The following is a 21,535-nucleotide window of genomic DNA, read 5'->3' on the forward strand; positions in this document are numbered from 1 at the left end:
TATTAATTTCCCCCTTTGTCAGTGGTACCCAAATGTATCTATCCTTTCTGGGGGGGGGGGGGGGGTTCACCATCCATGTTACTGTCTTTCTGCCATTTTATAATTTCCACCTCAAAGTACAGATTTAAAAAAACGGAGCTAATTCTATTCTCACCGGCTAGTGACATAATGAAAATATACCCTACCCCACAAACTCTCTATGTAGGTGTACTTTACTTCCCAATAATCAATTTTTATCCCAATCCTGTTACATAAATCTTAGAAATATGTCCAGAATATGTACATATATATCTCACACAAATCAAAAACGTTATCCTCTCCCCCCATTGAATTTTGCAATCACCTCCAACCTGTGGCTCTCCAGATGTTGGGAAACTACATATACCAGCATGCCATGCCATGCGTATTTCATAATTAGCTGACACCAGCACTGGTTTTGCCTCTTAAATTGTACATACATCATTTGAATTGGTCCTGGATCACCAACCCAAGGTATCCCTGCAAATGTCACAAAGCCCCCCGGGGTGCCTCAGCACACAGTCTAGAAACCACAGTATGACAGTTCTGTGCCATAACTATTGTTCCAATCCAAACACGAGGGGTGTGATGGAAACAACATGAATTAACACAAACAATATGACAGTTTGCCCTGTAATAAGAGCTGTAAACTTCCTTTGATCATATTTATAGAAATGGACAACATCAAAGTGCTTTGTATAAGCACATCTCTACAGCAGGACACTGAATCCAGCACATTACATACCGTTACTGCTATCGTCACTAAGTGAAACAACGTCTGTACAAGTTGCCGATGATGTCTCACCAATTTACATCTATAAATAATGTTATAATAGATACACTCACAATACAGCAGAGCGGAGTGCTTGTAAAAGCAGAATAATTGTTTCCTGCAATTATGTGATCCCCCATATTTCAGAATGGAAATGCAATGCCTGTGACACATTCCTTCTGTTCCTTTGTACATCTAAATAAATGATAGGACACTAAATCAGCCACTTGCTGAAAACATGTAAAAGATAGAAGAGATTTATAAGAGGACGGAGCCATAATTGCAGCAGTACTTAAAAAGAAAAGATTATATAAAATAACAACAATTAAGGAGGGCAAATAAAAGTCACATAGCCAAGGATGAATCAAAGAGGAGGCAGTAAATGATACGTTGTGAAGACCTAGGCAGTCCGTGCAATGGATAGAAAGCTGAATACATTCCATGTAGCCATTTATTTGAAACTCCCAGTAGTATAGTAAGTAAATATTGTTCTCTCCTCTTAGTATTGAAAAGGCAAACTGTGTATATAACCGCTCTGTGAACTCCTTCATCAGACAGGCCGGGGTGGCACATTAACCGCTTCATAGGAACACTGCCCTCTGCCACAATAAATTCTCTTGTTCTAGAAGATGATGTTATTGTCAACATTTGATGACTCCTGCAGGAATATAATACACATCACATTATCAAATGATGTTTATATAGAGAGAGTTGTGGGGACATTCGGTTGCAGCACTTTATAATTTACAAAGATAATACTGAATATGGGCCAAAGCTTAGACAACTTCATCTGATACTTTCCCCAGTCTTTCAGCAACTGGTTATTTTGCTTGTGATTCTGCTTTGTCTACTCTTCCATCTGATTAAATGTCTGCACATAGCTCAGTGCAATTAATCATATTTCTATTTGTCTACTGATGGTAAATATACTTTATGCAGCTGTGCGGCACAAAGTTCTCTTGGGTCGTGCAGGGTATCAGATCTGTTAGCATCTCACATGGGAAACCTTCACAGAGATTGTATTAGTATTAACCCTCAGGATTCTGACTGTCAGGGTCCCAACTGCCTGGATTTTGTCTGCATCCTGTACACATAATCATCGGTTATTGTCTATTACTGGGGTAGCCAACCCTAGTCCTCGAGAGCTACCAACAGTGCATGTTTTGCAGGTCTCCTCACAGAATCACAAGTGAGCTAATTAGCTCCACCTGTGTATCTTTTAAAATTTGTCAGTGATTAATGAGTGCAGCTGTGCAGCAGCTAGGTTGTCTGGAAAATGTGAACTGTTGGTAGCTCTCGAGGGCTAGGGTTGGCTACCACTGGTCTATTACTATATGACGCAAGTGAACTGCAGCAGGTGACAATAGTAATATACACATTTTCCCAGTGTTGTTTTACAGTTCACACAAACCTTGGCTTGATCAGTTCTTTTTACTAGTAAGTGGGAGAAATGAGAACTAACATAAAATAACGCCTGTTACCTTTGAATGTTGGCAGGATTATGGAAATGCCTTATGCCTATCAATGCTGTGCATTCTCCGCCTGCGAAAGTGTCTTTAAGCCGTCCAGTCCATGGAGCAAGGATGACAACAGCAGCACTGATGAGTTTTTCCGAAAGGATGCAGGAATGTTACATCTACAAGGTGAGAAGGAAGGGGAGACATTCATAGCACAGACATAAGACCGTTGCACATGCTTCTTTATGCTAAAACTGCTACCAAGCCCTTCCCTAGTGTACATCTGTGCACCCAACTGTCTAAGGACTGACATGCCTTCTGTAAAGGGTACATTTACTAAGATGGGATGTTGCCCATAGCAACCAATCAGATTCTATCTATTATCTTCTAAAAGGTGCTAAATAGTTTAGAAGTAGAACCTACTTGGTTGCTATGGGAAACATCCCATATTCAATAGAACTCCCATCTTAGCAAATTTACCCATAAGTGTCCATAGATTCTGAAATACTGCTTCATCTGTCTTTAGAGGCTTTGTTCACAAGCGCTTCCAGTTATGCACCTATGACACTCCTGCGATACTCCCACACAACACATTGTGGGGTGTATTCAATGCCTTTGGCGAGCTGTGACGGTGAGTAGTGCCGATAGCTTGCCGTCACAGCTCGTCGGTCAGTCTCCAACTGACCCCCCCTGCACTCCCCATTTCCACCTCGTTGAGTTTATCCATTGAGGTGGAAAAAACCGGTATGGCTGTCAAAATGGGGATGGCCGCCGTTATATGCAGCAGGCTTGCTGCATTAGCGGCAAACCTCACCGTTCAGGGTAATCCTCGCCGGTGATGATTCCCCCAGAACATAGAATAGGGTGAGCGGCCGGTGAGGGGATTAGATGGCGAGGATGGCTTGTTTTCGGTGATCCTTGCCGAATACAAGCCACCCTCGCCGCAGAAACTCTCTCGCCGGCCGCATTGAATATCCGACCAGTCTGCGCTTATTTTTAGCCACCCTTTATTACAACCCTGTCACTATCCAGGACCAGTCCTTGCATTTCTGCTACCATGCATCCATATCTGTACTGCCGCTCTATATGTACAAAATCAGAATGCATGCATGTTGTTCCACAGACATAGGTATGCACAGATTAATACAAATTGGCCATTTACATGAATAGCAGCATAGCATCTGACTCAGAATTAGGTCCCAATAGAGGAAGCTATAAGTCTGTACATATCTTACTGTGCATATTTAGTATTCAGGAACCCCATAGAGTAGGCTAAAACTTATCCCTTTAAAGTAGATTTAATCCAAGATGTAGGAGTTAAGCATAGTATTCATGGCTGCAGCACCATCTTCAGGTGTAGGGGGTTCTAGGGGGTTGCTAGAGGGATATGGTTGAGAGATACTGAGTTTCAGAAATAACCCAGAAACTGTGAGAATAAAACAGAATCAGAAATGATTCATAAACTATATTTTACTCTGAATAAATGTAATAGAAAACCTCACCAATAACTCTAAACCCATTCTAACCCCTGACGCAAACCCTAATAACCACACCCTATAAAGGAAGACTAGATGGGACAACTGGTTCTCAAGTTCTGTGTTTGTATGTAAAGATATTATCACCCCCGCTCCCATTTATTCCCATTCCTAATTATTGTTGAACCTGTTATGTTCCATTAATAAATGATTTTTGGCAAACTTAAAACTCTGTCAGGTATACAGGAAATCATATAGACTTGGGATCATTCGCATCAAATATAAGCAGGAAAAGTAGTATGCAATAAAATAACTTTTACTGCATGTGCATATGTTCACTAGATTACATATAGGCTTCATTTCAGGGGAATTTACTAAAACTGGAATTCTATTGCAGATGGGATGTTGCCCATAGCAACCAATCATTTATATCTATTATCATCTAGAAGGTGCTAAATAAATAAGTAAAATCTGATTGGTTGCTATAGGCAACATCCTATCCTCAATAGAACTTCCTTGTTTTTTTTTTTTTCATTATAATCCTACTTGTCCAGTTCCATACCTTCTGCATATACACCAGTTTTATATCAGGAGTAATGGTGTACATTACAGAGGAGATAATAGCATAGAGAGAGTGTACATATGTGCCTTAACAATAGTAGTAATATATATGAAACAGACATTCATTTTGTTTAGGCAGTTATATTTTTACACGCAATAATCAGATTTACAAAAATAAATTCCATTCTAATAAAAGATCTACTGTGTGCACCTGAAAACCATACTGCGATTTTCTTTGCTGTTGCAGACCAAATGGAAATGTTCTTTGTTGCTACTTGTATCCAATATCCAGTGTTGATGACAGATAGAGATATTTAAAGAATTTCAATGCATTATTTGTCATGTTAGAGTATTTGATAGATATGTAAGGTTATAATGCTAGACTCATTTGAATACTTACCTCTCAGATGATCGAGATTTTGAGGATTTCCTACTTGACTTTGAAGAAGATGTAAAAATGCTGCACTCTGCCCAGTGTACACCATCTCCAGGTAAGTCATCCAATATATTTCATTAGCAAAAAAGAAAATTGACGCCAAGGTGTAGGCCATGCAGTGTCCTCAGAGAAGTCCATCGTTCACACTGACATAAAGGAGAAGAGCCCGTTTATCCTTCCGACGCTTACAGTAATTGAACCATCTTTCTTGTCATACTTGGTGGGGATGGCAGGGATAGAGATGGGGGGATGCAAGGTCAAATACTGTGTGGACACAGGGACAGAGCAGATGGGGACGCAGGGACAGAGCCAGCAGGGACAGAGCTGGCAGGGATGCAGAGGCAACGGGGATGCAGGGAAAGAGGTGGCGGGGACGCAGGGACAGAGATGGCGGGGATGCAGGGGCAAAGACCATGTGGATGCAAGGACAGGAGGTGGCGGGGACGCAGGGACAGAGCCAGCAAGGAACCAAGGGACAGAACTGGTGGGGATGCAGAGGCACCGAGGATGCAGGGACAGAGGTGGCAGGGACAGAGACAGCGGGGACACAGGGACAGTGAAGCACTCTAGCAGGCTACTTACTGTGAAAACCTACCAGGGGTCCATTGGTGACACCCAGCAGGGATAAGTGCTGGACACACCCCATGTGGATGCCCGGCATCATTCACTCTGTCACACCTACATTATACACCTCTCCAGAACTTGTAGTGTATATTATTTATCAGGCCAGGGACAGGAAAGTATTTTTTAGTCACTCACATTCTCAGTGATCCAATCTGACTGCAGTAACGGGGCTAAACTGCTGCCAGGCCTGCAGAAGTGACAGCCCGGGGATCCGTACAGGCCCACGGGAGGAACTGCTTCAGACGTGCATGCCCTCCCATGGCCATCTTAATTACTGGTAAAGTGGCAGTCCCCCGGGCTGTGGCCCAGCAAGGGGGTTGCGGATATGTGGGGTGGTCGGCCTGACTGAGTATTTATAAATTTTTAAAAAGTGCATTTTCGCCAGTGGGCCCGCCCCACACCTATTTTTACCTTTCCGCAGTCTGCACGTGCCCCCTCCAAATAGAATTGAATCTTCTAGACAAATGGTTTATTGTTTCTTCCAGTTTATCATCATTTATACTTTTGCTGGTTTTTAATTATACATGAATTGTATTGTTCTATTTTTGTAATCTCTCTCTCTCTCTCTTTCTCAGGTCCATTTAAACCTTGCGATCATTTGTTTGGGAGTTGGCTGATCCGGATTGGCGTGTGGCTTATAGTCATTCTAGCTTTAATTTGCAATGCTTTGGTGATTGCCACAGTCTTCAGACATATATCATATATCCCATCCATAAAGCTTTTAATTGGTCTCATAGCCATGGTGAACACGCTGATGGGTATATCTAGTGGTGTCCTGGCCACTGTTGATGCTTTGACCTTTGGAAGCTTTGCTCAGTATGGGGCTTGGTGGGAAAGTGGAGTGGGCTGTCAGATAACAGGATTTCTGACAGTGTTTGCAGCAGAAACCTCCATCTTTCTCCTTACGGTGGCTGCACTTGAGCGTGGACTTTCTGTGAAATCTTCTACAAAGTTTGAATCGAAATCGTCATTTATAAGTGTCAAACTTTCAATATTGTTTAGCTTCATTCTTTCCCTCGTCATTGCAGTGTCCCCTCTCTTGAATGGTAGCACATATGGGACCTCTCCATTATGTTTCCCACTGCTTTTTAGTGACCCCTCCTCCATGGGCTTTATGGTTGCTTTAGTCCTTCTGAACTCTCTGTGCTTCCTTGTAATGACAGTTGCTTATACAAAGCTCTACTGCACGCTGGAGAAAGGTGAACTGGAAAACGTGTGGGACTGCTCCATGGTGAAGCACATAGCTCTGCTGCTCTTCACTAACTGCATCCTCTACTGCCCCGTGGCCTTCCTGTCAGTCTCCTCACTGTTAAATCTTACATTCATTAGTCCAGAAGTGATTAAATCAATACTTCTGCTAATTATTCCTTTGCCTGCATGCCTAAATCCTCTTCTTTACATTCTCTTCAATCCACATTTTAAGGAAGACATCACTGGCCTAAAAAGTGGTGACATGCTGTGGAGTAGGTCTCAGCAAACAAGCCTCACCTCAATCAACTCAGAAGATGCGGAAAAGCAGTCCTGTGACTCTACACAAGCCCTGGTCACCTTTGCCAGCTCCAGCATATCATACGAGTTACCAGCTAGCTCCTCCTACCAAATGACTGACAACTGCACACTCTCAGCGGCCTGCATGCCATGTCACTGACAAGCTGGCCGGGCTTGCTGGTACAATAAGTACAATACCACGTCTCTTATTTTTTTATATTCTTAAAAGAATGATGTCAAGCTGTTCTTACTCTGTCAACATTGCTATTTTTGTTGAATATTGTCTGAAAGATAAATCTCAGGATTTATCTTTAATCTTTACAGGGTTATCTTGTATTTATGTTACATCATTTCCTCCAATTAACCTAAAACTGAATGCTCAGAATGTGTCAATACGCCCTCAGCTGCCAAGTTTTCAGTATTCATAACTCCTAAAAAATGTTGCAATATTGTCTCTGGAAAGGGAACAGTTTTCTTCAAAAGCAAACTGCCTGGAGACTCAAAGATGATATACAGAGGGCCAGATGCACCAAGCTTCAAAAAATTATCATTGGAGAGTGATAAACAGCCAACCGCTAACTGTAATTTTTCAAAGACAGTGTGTATCCTGATAGTTAGGAGCTGATTGGCTGGTTGCTTATCACTCTCCATTTATCTCTTTTTGAAGCTTGGTGCATCTATCCTATCCCAATATATTGAGCAACATCAATACCCAGACACAGCTTTGTCATTTGCAGTTTGCCTGTGCTGGCCAGCCCTCTTGCTCCAGATACTAGTCACATGTCTGTTTTAATTCATATTACCTATCAAATTCCTGCTTGGATCTGGTCAAGTATCTCTGAAATAGTTTGTAAAAAAAATAATAACTTAACATTGTACTGTTTTATGTTACTACATCCCATTTAGGGCAATGTCACTAAAAACAGTAGTGTTTTCTTTTCTAGAACTGGAATATACTCAGCTAAGTAAAACCTAGAACTTACATACAGTAGGCCACATTGTCAAGGAAATAGGCTATAAAACATCTTTGTTTTTGTAAAAATAAAAAGTGAAATCTGGCATGACATTAAGTTAGGGCTTTCGTTTCAGGAGCATATGCTAATTGTTTTAGAGCAAGCTGAATCCTATTCATTTGTTTGGCAGACCGGAGTGACCTCTCAGTGTGAGCACATAGGGAATGCTATATAATATAGCCAGCATGGTGGGTCTCTTAATCCTGTATCTATGACAGGTTTCTCAATTTGTGTAACACGCTTTCCAACCAGGATTCCATAAACAATGGCGGATTAAGTGACAGACCAGTAGACCAATGCACAAATGAATTTTTATGTTTATTTAGACTTATTTTAACTGGGTTCATGTGTGCTGTATGTTTATTATAAGATCTTTTTCCTCTAGACATTTCACATAGCACCATATTTCTACAAATAATATGGCACTCCTCACTCATACTCCTTACTTACATGAAGTATTGACGTATATATGAAAACATATCCTTCAATGTTTATACGTATAATTTAACTCATTGGAACCATGCATATCAAGCTTCAAGTTTTGTAAATATCTTCACATTTTACGAAACAGGTTTCTGCAGTTCTTTATTGCTTTAGGATTTAGCACAGACCATCCGAGCTATTTAATTACGTTTTGCAATGTATAAGCCTCATACTATTAATGCGTATCACATGATGCACCAGACTGCAAAGGCATTTCACAAAAACTTTTCGAATAAGCTAAACATATAAAAATAACTGGTACTTATATGTTAGTTGGGCGCCGACTAAGCTATTTGCTTAGTTTTCCGCATCCGCTCGTCACGCTTCGGGCTCGGTGGCTCGCTGCGCTAACCACACTATATAATATCAGCTCCATGCCAACATGGATAGTAGGGGTATGAGCGTAGTAACTATAGTGGGCGCCCAACTAACATATAAGTACCAAATGCCTCATACCCAAATAGAATTAAATTGTAACACAATCAATCCAAAAATAGCACAGGGAATGGTATACAGGAATCAGTGTTGGAATTGTAAAAAAAAAACCCTCGTTGACTGCATTGTGATATATTTTTATTAAATTAGAATTGTGGCACAAATAGACAAAATTGTGCTTCAATTCACTTGTATTTATTTATATGCATTTATATTAAAATACGACATTTCATAGTCTCTGTCCTCAAATTAGTCAAACTGCGCAGTGGGTACAGTAGTGTAACTCCTAGAGACATTGAAGGCAGTGGACACTGGGCTAAAGCTGTCCAAGGGGCCCCAAGAAAGGGACAGATCTCTTGTCACTCATTTCATAGAAATTTGCTACAGTCATTGCTGACTCACAAACCTCTTTTGAAGCCTCCTTGAGCTGAAAATCTCATAATATGATTTCAGACGTTTCTTGAGGTGGCCATACACTGATATCATGCCAGTAAATCATGTGTAAAGGGCCATATAATATGTGTTTTACCTCTGGATCAGATCTGATGCACAACAGATCAGTTCTGGGGATTGCCATAGCCAGGGCTACCACAAGGAATTTTGGGGCCCGGGACTGATTTCCAGTCTGCACCCCCCCATCTTCCTCCCTCCCTTCACTTACCACCCAACTCCTGCTCCCTCATCCCGCAGCAGGTCCCGAAGCACAGGCTGGACGCCTGCAACCAATTAAAATGCAGCACAGGCTGGTGAGCCAACCAGAGCTCGTGTACCGGCAGCTGCTCTGATTGGCTAATGGTACACAAACTCTGATTCGCTCAAAAGGCGGCGCAGCCTTTTAATTGACCACTGGCTTCCTGCATTGAAGAAGCCTGTGCTTCGTTCAGTGCACCGAGCACTGCGGAGGCTTTGCATATGATACATCGTATCCAAAAGGAGCGCATAGGATGTATCATATGCGGTCCAGCCACCGGGAAACTCGGCAGGCTTTCGCTGAGTTATCATATGCGATACATCGGATAAGTTTATGGGGGGCCTTTAAAGCAAGGAGAGCAGAAGTTCTTTTAAGTATATGCACCAATTAATATAATGAAACTTTAAGGCGGGGTCATTAAAGCTTGGAGCTATTGCGAGAGATAATGTACCAATCAATCTGCTCCTGTCATTTTTCAAACATAGCTTGTAACATATACGGCAGAAGCTAATTTTTGGCCATAAACCACCTTTGCATGAACATATACTAAACTATAATGGCTACAGAAAGTAAACACTACAAATATTCTATACCAAATGCCTGTAAATACTATGAATATTCTGAAGACAATAGTAGCTCTGGGTGCAAAAGACATTCATTTTGATCGGACATTGTCAGTTACTGCGCAGCTTCTCCTTTGAATACCCCTATTATGGTTACAGAATAATAATACTGATTTATTTTGGTAAGTCATATAAGACATTGCGTACCCAGTGATAAAGCAGAGATGGAGCGCTATTCCTGTGCACATCTCTAAAGACATCAATTGGCCTAAGAAGTCCAAATGGTTGTCTACTATAATTCGGACTATGTTGTTAAAGTTTGTGCAGCATTCTGCTTTGTGTGACCAAATAGTTGATAAATTATCTTTTAAAAGTGTAGAATACCATTTATTTGTGCAACCACATGATGTAAATATAAATATTACTCTGTATGTGATTATATCTGGCAATTATTGTATATATTTGTTATAAAATAATTGTATATAATATAGTTGTATATAATATATTGTGTGCAACAATAATATGGTTCACAATTTAGTCATCCTGTGTGTGATTAAATTGTTCACAGATCTGATCATTTACAATGAGAAAATATCAAATAAAATTCCAAGTGTGGATACTAGATGCAGATTGTAGAACATTGCCATCATCTGCAGCCAGCGGTGCTTTAAGAGAGAAGACCTGTGTGCATCCTCCTCCGGCCGGTTCCCTCCTCTCTGCCGGGAGCAGCGTCCCGCTGCCCGGAGCAATAGAGTCTGAGCACTAGGGCATTTAGACTTAATTGCGCATGCGCAGAACTGGAGCGGCGGCCATTTTTCCAGTGATTCCGGCAGCACTGCTGTCTTCATCGCAGTGTGTTAAGTATTAAGAAATGTGTGCAGTGTGTCTGTTGTGCACATTGCACACATTATAAATATGCCACTGTCTGGCATTGATATTACCATAGATGACTAAACAATACCCAGCAAGAGGACAGAGGAAATGGAATGAAAAAAGACTAAGGGGGTTATTTAGCACAACTTGGAGAGAGAAAAGATAAAGTTCCAACCAATCATCTCGTCATTTTTAAAACACAGCCTGTAAAATGTAAGGCATAAGTTTGGCTGGTACTTTATCTCTCACAATTTATCTCTCTCAGAGTTTTAATAATAAATACCCCCTAAATACTTGTTTGCAGTACCTAAAAGAGATAATTACTGTGCGTGTGGTTTTTTTAACTTCCTACCATACAGCCCTAATATGAAAGCAACTCCCAATACTGTACACATTGGAGAAAGCTGTAGTAGTAGTTTGTATGAAATAACTTTAAATATTACCAGAAAGCTCTCATATAAATAGACACAAGTTTTTATTTTTATAAGCATGTTTGAAATATTGTGGTTAGATATATGTACCATTTAAAAGAAAAATACATACTTTTTTTATGAGATTTGTAAATATAGAACTGTATTTATTATTTTGGCAATGATACAAAAACATCAAATGGCATAAGTGGATGCAGCTTCAAAATGTGTATTGTGCCCATTTATTATACTGAGGTTGCTATCTGTATATACTGTATATAAAAGTCTAGTGCCTGTACATAGGTCAATTTGGCTTGCTTTTTTATTGGTGTAACAGATATATACAATTTGTAATAAAATTTGTGATGAAATAATGAGTTCTCCATTTTCTGACCAAGGGAATATAAACAATAGCACAGCAAATGTTCTTTCTAATAGGTTAGCTACACAGCCATGGGATGTGCGTTGTACCCAATTAGGCACGATAAAACAATGTGTACAAAAAACATTCAACATCCGTGATTTTTGTTAATATTTAACCAATATTTTTAGTGAGACCACTGGTCCATACACACTGTACAATTTTATTTCTTTGTCTCTGAAATTGTCTTGACTTTATATAATAAGATGATGTTCCCTATGTACAGTTTAAATACAAGGCTTAGTTTATGTGAGATTACCCCCAGACTTTCTAGTAAGGAACAGCACAGTGGCAAGGAGGATTATTGCATTACTACCTCACAGGGTGTGCCATTCCCAGCCGAAGTTCTATCAGTGTAGAGCAGGGCTGGGCAATTGCGGCCCTCCAGATGTTGATGAACTACACATCCCAGGATGCTTTGCATTAATTTTGCTATGTGGCCAAGCTGAAACTGAAGCAAGGCATGCTGGTATGTGTAGTTCATCAACATCTGGAGGGCCGCAATTGCCCAGCCCTGGTGTAGAGTGAGGATGTTCTCCTGTTTCTTTGCAGATTTTCTCCTATACCCCTAGATCATTATCTGCTATCATAAACATTAACGCTACCATTAATCAGTTTGTGTGTACATTTGGTATAGAAAATAGAAATAGGATTATTAAATAGTCAGTGTACCTATATTCAGCTATACTGACATCACAGACATCTGGATGACAGCACATACTTTGAAAATTCTTCTAGTAGGCACCCAAAATGATTGACACATTATGATTAAAGCAATTGCTTAATTGCTTCAGTATTTTTCTTGTTTATGTGAACAAATTTCCTGACACCACAGTTGATGTTTTAAAACATCAACATTCTTAATCTTTTGATAGACTACATGGTAAACGAAAAATCTGTTCAGAAAATTTTATTCTGTGACAAATTACAAATACCCACTTAAAGACTGTATGGTTTCTTTTAGCAATTACAAACAATCCCTTTATGCTTGTCTTACAGTATTTGTTATTCAAATGATTCCCCAAACTATTGCTGAAAGCTTAGACACAGGGGACTTAATAAGTAGCTGTCAGATTGATTCTGTGCACAAGCAGGGATATCCCTAAAACCATACTTTCCTATCATACTGGAATGAGCGGGAGGGTACCAAAAAAATCAGGGGTTGCTCCTAGCCCAGTGGAAAGGCAGACAAGTCTATTGCACCCCCCTCCAGCTGCTCACATGTGCCCTTAGCGGTTAACAACAGAGCACAAGTGGGCAGTTTAAGGAAACATTTTGAAGCAATTTGTGTTGAATCACATAATTGTAGCCCCGCTCCTGCTATACAAATGCCTGTTTTCTTGGCACTCTATAGCAGGGGAATGGGGCCATGATGGTAATGATCATGCTGTCACTCAGCATCCTCACCTCCTATGCACCAACCAGGTTGCTGCTTCCCAGGGGAGAGAGAAGCCAAGTCAATACACCTGGACTGTTGGATTGCCTTGACGACTACGTTTGGGAATCACAAATCGAAACTGCCCATAAAATCTGCATGCACCACTCAAGCAGGCCCATTTTTCCAGAAAAACATTAGTACAGTATGTTTACATATAGACAGCAGTGTTCAACACAATTATATGTACAGTACTAGTTACCTAGCAATTGACTTTGTGGACATATTCTGCTGGGTATCTGGTAATATAAGGTCTGGGCTTTTTACTTCTAGCAAGTTGGGTTTTCCTCCGATTACAGAAGTGGGAAAATGTCTCCTAAATACAGCAATAAACATCAAATAAGGAACCAATCCCAGTGTGTCAGCACACTGTGGGGTAGATGTATGAAGCAGTAATAAGGGAGAAGTGAACCAGAGGCAACCAATCCCCTGCTCTATATAATGTCATATGATGCAAATTATAGCTGTTTCTTCAGTGCTGATTGGTTGTCATGGGCAACTTCTCCTATGGCTCACTTCTCGTCCCTTATCAGTACTTCATACATCTGTCCCTGTGTTTCTGTGTTCTCTTCAGCAGTCTCATAATACCCCATTGGTCCATAATGACCCTTTCCACTATCAGTGGCCTTGTTAGAGTATGGCTATAGCTATTTCTTTTTTTAGATGAATTAAGGTTATGCATTGAGGAGGTCCATCCACTTCGTATCAACAACAATTAACTCATTGTGCTCAAATAAACATTGTGACACCCAAACAAGTTAGAATTTCACGTTTTGTAGTTGACCATAGTCGTTGGCATCAGTAAGTCACAAAGTATGCTTTTTGCTGCCACCCTGACTGGAAGGGTGTCAAAAGGCATGTTAGCCCACTAACCATAAGGCCAACTTTCTCTCTGAGCATTTCTTTTGAACATTGTTAAATGGGCTTCAACATCATAACTTTTTTTGTTATTTTTTTTGTAGAAAATGAGTGGCCCATATGGATCTGATCTAGTAGGGATGTACCTGGAAGCATTCCAGAGAGTGATGCCAGATTCTGCACCACCTCTTGCAATGCTTCACATTCCTGGCTTTGCTGTTTGTGGTTTTCCTTCAACAGCCAGTTTCTGTTTTCTCTGGGTATCCTCAATGGCCAATTGCTGTTGCCTTCAAATCTCAACAGCCAATTGCTTTTGTCTCCAGGCCTGCTCAATTGCCATTTGTTGCATCCTGGTGGCTTCCTGCTGCACCGATGTAGCCTGTAGCAGTTTTTAACTATGTCTTCCATGTTAGTTCTTGGTGTAGGGGTAAAGCAGAATCTGGCTTCGCTAAGCCTCTGACAATGCTACCCCCATGGATTTTTCTTTCATTTCTACTCAAATTAAGTCACATCGCTTAGAAAATGCCCTGAATGCATCCTGCACACACTCAGGACAGCACCATTGGGCAAAATTTGGGTTGGATCCAACCAGAATAGCCCACCCAAAGCCACAGCATAACAATAAAAGCCGTTCAGCAGTTTTAGTACCACATTCCCTGCACGTGATGTCACAACGCAGTATAAAAAGATAAGATATCCTGTCAAATTACATGTTCAACTTTACAGACAAAGTACAATGTCCTGTAATCAGTTCTGACATTGAAAAATTGGTTGCATAAAAAAAAATGCAAAAAGCTTAGTGCCAATGAAAATACACAAATAAAGCCCACAACGATTGTTTAATATTAAGCTGAAAAAGCTTACAACCTACATATGATAACATTTAAATGTACTGAAAATGTGTATGTCTATCTAGTAGCCTAGATAACTGAAATCTGGATATTAGAAAGATTTATTTTCTTTTGTACATATGAAAAATCATTTCCATCTGGAAGGTATTTGGTCATCCTAAAAGAATTTGGTTTCAGTTGAGATTCAGTTCTAAACTGACAGCTGTCCTTGTCATCAAATCCCCATCACAGATGGAACCTATTTGCCTTTGTATAAATGTCAATAAATGCAGAGTACTGTACTTAGTATTATTATTAGTATTGTGATCTCCTATCACATGGGATTACAATCAGTTTCTCTCGCACTATTCTAAGGCTAGTGCAGTATTTTGTTGGATTTGCAGGTGCAAAGGGAACACTCACTGATATCTCCCAGAAAACAAATTCAGCTAACATAATAACAAAGGGTTGTAGAAATACTAATTCAGTTCCCATTAGATTAAATCAGTCCATTACTAGAAGCTTATCCTTCACTTGACATTATGTGCCTTTCACAGCTACCGTAACTTGCCAACAAAGTAAGTCATATTTTAAGTGGATATTTGATTGTTAAATAGGGTTTGTTATGTTCCGAAGAAACTTTTAATGTTCTGGAATGAGAAAAGGAAAGTGTTAGCGCAGATGAAATGGATAACTTCCACGAGAAAGTGTGGCTCCTACTGCCAGAAGATAATGGCTTCAAACAGCCCTATCAAAATTCTTGATTTCATGCCCCAAGGCTCAATTACTTATTCAGCTAGTGTTATACACAAGTTACTGCCTGCAATTTCCAGATGTGCTTCAGTATTATCATACTCAGGTGCAGTAGCCCAGCATTATCAAAACATTTTATTGTTTTAAATTCATTCTAAATCAAATTTGAATGCATATTTTTTTTAAAGAGACACAAAAGTAAAAACAGAAAAAACTCTTCCATATCCAAAAGGAGATTAAAATATTTTATTTGTTCATGATATACAGTATATAGCTAAGTGCACTGGGTGGAACTTATTGTTCTAAAACTAATCCCATAAACGGAATCACACTTAGGGGGTTATTCTGGTTCACTCTTTCTGACAAATTCCTTCTTAGATGGACAAAAATATGTGCACTGCAGGGGGTCAGATGTAAAATGGACAGAGATAATTAGGTTTGGGTGAGTTATTTTGTTTCTGTGCAGGTTAAATACTGGTTGCTTTATTTTTACACTGCAATATAGATCTCACTTGAAGTAAAACCCCACCCAAATCTAACTCTCTCTGCACAAGTTACATCTTCCGCACCTGCAGTGCACATGGTTTTGTCCATCTAAGAAGGATTTTGTCAGAAAGAGTGAACCAAAATAACCCCCTTAATGATCTAAAGTTATTAGTGCAGGACTGCAGGCACCAGTGTTGGACTCTGCCATTTCATAGTGGCAGATGCTACTTTGTAGAAAGTGCAATGCACACATTTGTATACAGTATTTTGAGCAATGCAGGGTTAGTAACACATGCTACAGAAAGATAAGCTGAACGTAGCCATTGGTGACAATAAATGAGGGTTTAAGTACCCGTGCAATGGTAATAACTGATATTTAGATTGCAAATGGATTACAATTCAGAAAAATGGAGATGGAAACCGATTCAGGAATACTAGTTCACAGATTTAATGGCAAATTATATACCAGGATACTTAAAAAAGGACATTTTCACAGTATGATCCACTTGGACAGGTGTGATATGTGATTAATCAAAACAAATCCACCTGATATGTGTCTAGAAAATATTCAACAATTACCATCACCCAGGGGCTGGCTGGCAACTTTTAGCCTGGGGGGCAAGTCCAGAGCACCGGCCCATAAGTAACAGCGTATCGTTAAATGGAGGTTTTTCGTATATGTATTAATTAAAAAAAAAAACAATAATAGGACACCACAGGCTGCTCACCCTGGCTAGTTATGCCAGAACCAGTGGCATTGCTAGCCACTTTGGTACCCTGTGCCAGAAAGGAAATTGGTGCTTGCCCCACAACCACACCTGAAATAGGAGAGTGCGCGCCGAAGGCGCGCGGCAAAATGTAGGAGCGATACTTCATGGGGAAGAGGCGTGGCCTTATAAAAGTACTAATAACATCGTAATGCCCATAACACATTATACCACACACAGTAATGCCCATTATGTATTATGCCACACAGCGTAATGCCCCTTACACAATATGCCGCACACCATAATGCCCATATGATATTACGACACACATTATGCTCCAAGCAATGCCCCGAGTACACCTGCATATGACTACATAATGGCCCAGGGTTACCGACAGTAGTAGCGCTGTGTGTATATATATATATATATATATATATATATATATATATATCGCACACAGTTACCGACAGCAGCAGCGCAACTTATACTGTACATAACGTCCACATCAGTTGCTGACAGTAGTAGCACTGCTTAAACGTAACACCCACACCAGTTGCCGACAATAGTAGCGTTGCCTATACATAACAACCGCACCAGTTTCTGACAGTAGTAGTGCTACTTATACGTAACACCCACACCGACACCAGACACAACAACAGTAGTGCTGCCTATACATATGCCCCCACCAGTTGCCGACACTAGTAACGCTGCCTGTACATATGTCCACACCAGTTGCCGACACTAGTAGCACTGATTATACATATGCCCACACCAGTTGCCGACACTAGTAAAGCTGCCTGTACATATGCCCACACCAGTTGACGACACTAGTAGCGCTGATTATACATATGCCCACACCAGTTGCCGACGCTAGTAGCGCTGCTTGTACATATGTCCACACCAGTTGCCGACACTAGTAGCGCTGATTATACATATGTCCACACCAATTGCCGACACTACTAGCGCTGCCTGTACATATGCCCACACCAGTTGCCGACACTAGTAGCGCTGATTATACATATGCCCACAGCAGTTGCCAACACTAGTAGCGCTGCTTGTACATATGCCCACACCAGTTGCTGACACTAGTAGCGCTGCTTGTACATATGTCGGCACCAGTTGCCGACACTAGTAACGCTGCCTGTACATATGTCCACACCAATTGCCGACACTAGTAGCGCTGCTTGTACACATGCCCACACCACTTGCCGACACAAGTTGCGCTGCTTGTACACATGCCCACACCAGTTAAAGTACACTCACATTTTACATACATTGGTTCAGGGCACTTCAGGCTGGCAGCTCATCATCTCCTTCACAGTCGTGTAGCTCCGCCCCCTCCGTACGTTAGCCCCGCCCCCTTTTCGATCCCTACAGGGACGCTGACCAGGAGCAGGGAGGGATCCTCTGTGCTGTCCACGCTGCTGCCTGTAATGCAGTGTGATACAGGCGCAGCAGCTGCTGGCAGCCACAGAGGTCTGAGCTCCTCAGAGAGTCCACAGCCACTCTCTGTAGCGACCTCCTGCACTAGACGTCCTCAGTGCAGGAGGCCGGCGGCCATGTTTCCGAAGACCATTCGGAAACTGGTTAGCCGTGGCTGCAGCAGCAGCCTCAGAAACAAACGGGCGGCCCACACACATTAGATTGAGCGGCCCGGGGGGCACATGGCACCCTCTCCCCCGGCCCAGCCCGCCCCTGCCATCACCCATGGGCGTAACTAAAATTTTGGAAGGGGCCCCCAACATTGTTACGAGAGAGAGAAAGAAAGAGAGAGGGTGTCAGGGAGAGACAGGGAGTGAGTGTCAGGGAAAGATAGTGTGTGAGAAGGAGAGAGAGAAAGGGGGAGAGACAGGAAGTGTAATGGAGAGTGAGTAGGGGGAATGTGGAGAGGATGGAGATTAGGGGGCTTGAATGGGTTGCGACAGGCATATTTCCCCCCTCTCAACAGCCATCAGTGCAGGGTCCCTCCATTCATCGACACTTCTTTTGTACAGCTCTTCTGTACCATCTCTCCCTTGCGCCGCTCCAGCTGTCCCTTACAGATAGTCTCCCGCCAGAGGCAGAAACAGCCCCGGCTCTTCCTTGTACAGTGTCTTCTGGCAGAGGCACAGGCAGCCCCGACTCTTCCCTGCGCAGTCTCTTGCTAGATGAAAAGACATCCCCGACCCCTGCTCTCCCGTGTGCTGCGCTACTGTCTGTGCTCCAGGCCTCCTGCCCTCCCAAACGCAGTGCCCCCTGACAGAGACACATACAGCCCAGCTTGTACAGCGTCTCTTGCTAGAGGCACATGCAGCATCAGCTTTTCCTTACTCCACTCTACTGTGCCCCGGCTCTCATGTATCAAGGGGGTAAAGCTAGCAGCTCAGTCACTTGCCGCTCTATTGTTCCTCAGGTCTCCCCTGCAAAAGCGGGACACGGCATAGCGGCGCATCCACTGCCCACACTACAGTATAAGAAAATGGGGGGGAAATCAAATGGGTGCAGAGGATAGCCTGCTGAGCCTCAAATGGGTGCAGAGGATAGCCTGCCAAAGGCCCGGGCCCCATAGCAGCTGCATCCAGGGCCGGTGCTAGGGTGTTTGGCGCCTACCTGCAAACTATAAATTTGCGCCCTAATAAAAGGACAGAGCAAGCTGAAGGTGTGCACCAGAAAAAGGATGTGTTCTCACAAGGAAAGGTTTTGCCCACAGAATAGTAGCTCCAATTCAAATGATGCCAAACAGTACTGTACCAGAATCTTATTTACGTTAAAACACACAGTATTGCCCCTTTTTCACATTATGTCTTGCAGTAATGCCCCTTACAGTGTCATACAGTAGTACCTAATTTACATTAAGACACACAGTAGTACACATGTACTGTATACCACACTGTAGTGCAATTTATATACACTATCCACTGTAGTGCTACTTATAAACAATGTATACAGTAGTGCCCTTATACAGTACATATGTCTAGTGCCTCTTACACAAATACAGTAGCACAGAGTAGTTGTGCCGCTTATATACAAAATGCCCACAGTAGTAGTGATGTTTATACACATAATGCCGACAGCAGTGCCCCATAATATCTACAGTAGAAGTGCAAGTTATACACATCTACAGTAGTAGTGTCATATAAACACATGCCAAAAGAAGTAGTGGCCCTTACACATAATGCCCACACTAGTAGTGCCTCTACAGAATAAATTGCCTGTCACTGCTGCCCGCTTGTCACACAGGTACCACAGGGAGGAAAAAGAAGGTACTGTAGGAGAGGGGGGTTTCCAAATCCTCAATCAAAAAACAAAGAAACATAAAAACGTTGCTTTGGCCGATCGAGCGGTTGTAGCAGCGTACATTTTTTGTGCACACCCCCGTGTATGCCCATGTTTTTGTCCAGTTTTCCTCATTATTTCGGCCGCTCCCCTCAACACGCCCCTATGCCACCCACAATGACCGTACTCTTGCGGACAGGTTTTTTCGCACGGAAACAACCGTCCGTGAGCGTTGTGGAGTCGTCGCGCCTGTGTATTATGGAAGGTACACATGCGCAGATAAAAAAAAAACCGGAACGTACGCTTACGGCCCAGCCGCCCGAACCAGAATAAACCCCTAAATGTCTAATTCTTGTGCAATTTGCTGCATAATGGACCTTACAGTCATGCGTTCCTTCCGGCTCCATTGTATAGCATCTGTATATGAGGGGATGGGACATAATATACAGTAGGTCCTGGAATACAGGTTTAATTATGGGGCAGGACTTATTTTATCCAATGACCCCCTCCTGCCTCCATACTGATTGACCAGCCACTTTCCTGTAATATGTACAGTATGTGTGTGAAAACATAATAATAATTAGTACCGTGCTCACATACCCATCTTCAATGTAGTTGAAAAATGTATGTGGCCTTCACACTTAACTCACAAATTCATATTATGTTACAATGCAACAAACATTTGTGTATATGATATATTAAATATAATGGGTACTTGTGAGTTATCCGGGTGTCCGATTTTTAAATCGGGTCGGATCGGGACATCGCATCGCATCGCATGCGATCATCGGATGTGATGCGATGCGATGCGATGCGATGACCCGATTTTTCCATAGGAATCAATGTTAAAATGGACTGAGTCCATTTTAACATGGAATTCAATGGGAAAAAGGGGTCCTTTTCATACCCCTACTATCCAAGTGGGCATGGAGTTGGATATAAACCTGTGGCGAGCGTAGCGAGCCACCGAGCCCGAAGCGTGGCGAGCGTAGCGAGCCCCGCGAGGGGACACGGATTCCTATGGAAAAATCGGGTCATCGCATCCGATGGTCGCATGCGATGCGATGCGATATCGTATCGCATCGCATCTGATTGTATGCCTTAACTTAAGGCATACAATCAAAAAATCGGACGCCCGGATAACTCACAAGTACCATATAATGTTTTTTTTCCCTTCACTACAGACACAGAACAGCACCAGGATGATGTTGGGCAAATTCTTCGGGAAATCTTCCTGACATTATTTTATTTAAACATTCTTTTTGGCGGACTGGAGGCCCTCCTTTAATTTTTTTTTATCCCCCCCCCCCCCTTACTCTGTTTTGTTCAAATAAAAGTTTTTGTAAAGTTAGAAGTTGCCTGTGTTTTTAATCATAAATATGTGAGAGGGTTTGTAAGGGCAGGTACATACAGATGTGTAATGTAAGTTATATTGGTAATTTGAGGTGAGGGGTAATGAATGATGTGTGAATGTGTGTGTTTTTGTGTGAA

At 41.8% G+C, this 21,535-nt stretch overlaps 1 protein-coding gene across 1 annotated transcript in view; it reads left to right on the forward strand.

Moving 5' to 3' along the window:
- The window catches only part of LGR5 (leucine rich repeat containing G protein-coupled receptor 5), a 179,506-nt gene extending 167,842 nt beyond the window's left edge, over nt 1-11,664 (forward strand). Inside the window, exons 16-18 of the mRNA XM_083182546.1 lie at nt 2,288-2,433; nt 4,691-4,774; nt 5,919-11,664. Of these exons, the coding sequence (XP_083038672.1) occupies nt 2,288-2,433; nt 4,691-4,774; nt 5,919-6,991 (1,303 nt within the window). The 3' untranslated portion in view covers nt 6,992-11,664. The remainder of the gene's footprint in view (nt 1-2,287; nt 2,434-4,690; nt 4,775-5,918) is intronic.
- Nucleotides 11,665-21,535: the final 9,871 nt, after the last annotated feature.

The sequence above is a fragment of the Crinia signifera genome, chromosome 4 (genome assembly GCF_055691185.1).
Source record: "Crinia signifera chromosome 4, ASM5569118v1, whole genome shotgun sequence".
Lineage (NCBI taxonomy): Eukaryota > Metazoa > Chordata > Amphibia > Anura > Myobatrachidae > Crinia > Crinia signifera.